Source organism: Wasmannia auropunctata, unplaced genomic scaffold (genome assembly GCF_000956235.1).
Source record: "Wasmannia auropunctata unplaced genomic scaffold, wasmannia.A_1.0 LD288687.1, whole genome shotgun sequence".
NCBI classification, from domain to species: domain Eukaryota; kingdom Metazoa; phylum Arthropoda; class Insecta; order Hymenoptera; family Formicidae; genus Wasmannia; species Wasmannia auropunctata.
In genome coordinates, this window is record NW_012074203.1 from 1 (window position 1) to 3,333 (window position 3,333).

Consider the following 3,333-nt stretch of genomic DNA (forward strand, 5'->3'; position numbering starts at 1 on the left):
TCGTAACTGTGTATGGTTAAACTGTGGCAGTACTCTGTTGGATAAACGAAGATATATTATATCTCTCTCTGTCGCGCGATTTGGCAAGAAAATGGCGTCGCTTCTCATATGGCGCCACTCTGATTAGAGGCTCTCTAATTTGGCCGGCCTTTCAGCATCCTCTTAACGCCGAGCACTGAACTAGAGAGACCAATTCAGGGTGCGTTCTTACTGAGCGCGTCACGTGTAAGAAATACGCTTTCCGTCCAACGCATGCTTCTCATTGGTCTTTATAGTTCATAGTTCAATGTCCATTTTGCAGAGGCTCTGAAACCAGCTCAATCTTAGAGCTCTGCTTAGTCTCTCTACAGTCTACTCAATCTCCGGTTACAGCTAAATCGCGGCCCGCGGGCATGGCAGATGGCTGCTCTTAGGATCCTCTCTAGTTATACTCTTAAGTGTTTTGAACCGAAATGGATATGATTGTGTGGTGCTTGTACCATATATACTGCAGAAATTCATATTTTCAATGTGGTAGATATTATCTTGTTGATTAATGCGTTATTGATTATGGCAGAATTAGAAAAAGGTGAAGAGGTTGTCAATTACTGCTAATGTGTATATTTGCAGTTACATAATGGGAACATAAGTAATGACAGTTAATACGATGTCATTGTCAGTGGATGCAATTGTATATAGTGTAAAAACAACTATAAACATAAATATTTTGAGACAGATAGAAGATGATCTTGATCTAGATGAGAAGATTTCTATATTATTCTTAATAATAGACAATTATGCCGATGGGTTTAATGATATTTTTAAACTTTTTCAAATGAAGACAGAAAATGTTTACATAATTGTAGATTATGTAAAAAACCATCCAGAAAATTGGGAAGAGAAAATTTTAGAAGCATTATGTATTTTGAACAATCGAGAAGTAATAAAGAAGTTAAATATATCATTCAGTGATTTGAATTTACAGTATATTCCAAAGCTCACATCATATTCAAGAAATATAAATGTAATTGCAAAGTGTTTATATAGATTATGTGAATATTTAAATGAAAATGAACAAAAACTATTATTAAATTATGTTAAATCTGAAAATCATAATTATGAATCATTACTGGACAATGTATATTATCTTGAATTACATATGCTTTATTGGATGCAAATTGGATATATAACAATTACGAAAGGTATGTTTAATATATAATCTCTGATAATTAACAGTTTATTTATACAAACAGAAAGTAAAAATGTTTTTGAAATAAAAATTTTAAAATTTAAAAAGAATGTTATAATTAAATACATATAGTAATATATTGCAATTAATTTAATAAAACTGTAATAAATTTATAGAGATAAATGGTATAGTAAAGAAATTTACTTTATGCATTATACAGAATGTGCTTGTTTTAGCTCAAACAATTAGAATATTTGTTGTTTAATAATAACAACAAAACATTAAAGGAAAAAATTATTTGTTTTATGAGAAAAATACATTATGACAGGTAGTATCTTTTTCATGCATTTTCATATTATTTTATGAAAATTTCTAAACTACCTCTATCTTTTTACATAATATATGATTTTTTGGTACAATATGATTTCTTTAGTTATTAGGCATATAAAAGTAGAATTAAAATATATAAAATTATCAAAAATTGTTTATAACACATTTTCTAGTTTATGTCACAAAATATGCAAGAATATCAAAATATCAAATACTCAAACTCTTAATTTTTTGATAACTTTACTTTAATACTTTTACATGCAGGACAAAGAAATTAGATTATATAAAAAAGATTATAATTTCAATTTAAAAATGGAAGTAATCTTAATATCTCGTAATAAGTATGAAACAAAATTCTGCTTGTTATAATATTTGCACTTTCAAAACAAATAACTTTTTTTTTAAATATTTTATCGTATTATTAAAAACAACAGAAATATTTTTATATATTACATAAACTCAAAATATCTAAAACTCAAGAAATTTCTACATATTATATATATTATAACATATTATATCTATAATATAAAATAGTTTTGGTTTGCATAATTTTTGTTTTTATATAAATATTTAAAAATGTTTAAAACAATTTTATAATTGAAAGTTTTAATAATTGAAAAATAACATATTGAAAACAAATTAAATATAATAAGATTACATTAGAACAATACTTTTTGTTGAATTTAAATGAATGTTAGCAATATAGAATTAAAATAAGTGTTTATATTATTCTGTTTTAGGTAAAACGCATAATATAAAAAAGTTATTAAAACATTTAAAAGAATTTAATAATGGCCATTTAAAAATAATTTGTATGGAGTTAGAACAATTTGAGAATGTTGTTGATAATTGTGGAACTTTTGGAACAAGTAATGAAAATTACTTAAAGTCAACTTCTTCAGCAGAATCATCCCTTATTAAAGAGCATCACTACAGAAAAAAAATACAATCCATTAACAGTGGACTGTGTATTATTATAAATCAGATGTATTTTGAAAAAGAGGTATTGCTATTGATTTTAATAAATGATGAAAATATATTTTATATTTTTATTGTTCAGTATATTCTATATTTTTATTTTCAGTATGAAACACGATTTGGAACAAATGCTGATTGTATTAGTCTATCTGAAACATTTGAATCCTTTGGGTTTAGAATTGAGATACTTCAAAATTTGAAGAAAAACACAATGTTAGAGAAAATAAAAAACATTTCGAGAGACTATGGTAAAACATATGATTGTTTATTTCTCTGTATTTTGAGTCACGGATATAAAGGTGAGTAATATTTATATACAATAAGAAATTTTTTTGAATAAATTTAACTTCTTTCTGCTTCAAAATATATAAATAATATTTCATTAAGACATCTCAATAAAGTGGTGGTAATGAATCACGTTATACCGCATGTTTAACCTTTATTTTCTATAATTATTATTAATTAAGATTACCTCAATGATCATTAAGTAATTTTATATCATAGGAGGTGTAATTGCATCAGATGAGAAAGAAGTTTCTCTGGAAACAATTGAAAGGGCTCTTTGTTGTAGCGAATTGAAAGATGTTATAAAAATTGTTATTATTCAAGCTTGTCAAGGAAAGACACGTGGTAATGAAAGAAAGTTATACAAAAGTTAAACTTATAATTTTAATATACATTTGAAAAAAATTGAATTTAGTGTATTATAAACAATTTTAAAGATTTGTGTTTAAGAGGATCCTAAACCCTAGATCAAACTCCAAAAATCCGCTGTTTTACCGACAATTTATGAGTATGTATGCGTGCGATATTGATGTAGTAATGTGTAGTGATGTGTCATGAGATCACAAGAGCAC

The 3,333-nt window shown here is 26.0% G+C and overlaps 1 protein-coding gene across 1 annotated transcript; it reads left to right on the plus strand.

Annotated features, from left to right (window-relative positions):
- The first annotated feature begins 293 nt into the window (after positions 1–293).
- Positions 294–3,171, plus strand: LOC105461432 (caspase-8). The gene is made up of 5 exons (XM_011707926.1): positions 294–513; positions 610–1,181; positions 2,239–2,501; positions 2,583–2,775; positions 2,981–3,171. Exons 2-5 carry the CDS (start codon positions 632–634, stop codon positions 3,133–3,135), a joined length of 1,161 nt encoding a protein of 386 aa, XP_011706228.1. The 5' UTR covers positions 294–513; positions 610–631; the 3' UTR covers positions 3,136–3,171.
- The last annotated feature ends 162 nt before the right edge of the window (positions 3,172–3,333 follow it).

Excerpts from the sequence above, each read along its gene's own strand:
- LOC105461432 (XM_011707926.1), top strand. The coding sequence starts at position 632 with ATGACAGTTAATACGATGTCATTGTCAGTGGATGCAATTGTATATAGT. Across the intron at positions 1,182-2,238 it reads ATATATAACAATTACGAAAG|GTAAAACGCATAATATAAAA; the intron begins GTATGTTTAATA and ends ATTCTGTTTTAG. Across the intron at positions 2,502-2,582 it reads AGATGTATTTTGAAAAAGAG|TATGAAACACGATTTGGAAC; the intron begins GTATTGCTATTG and ends TTTTATTTTCAG.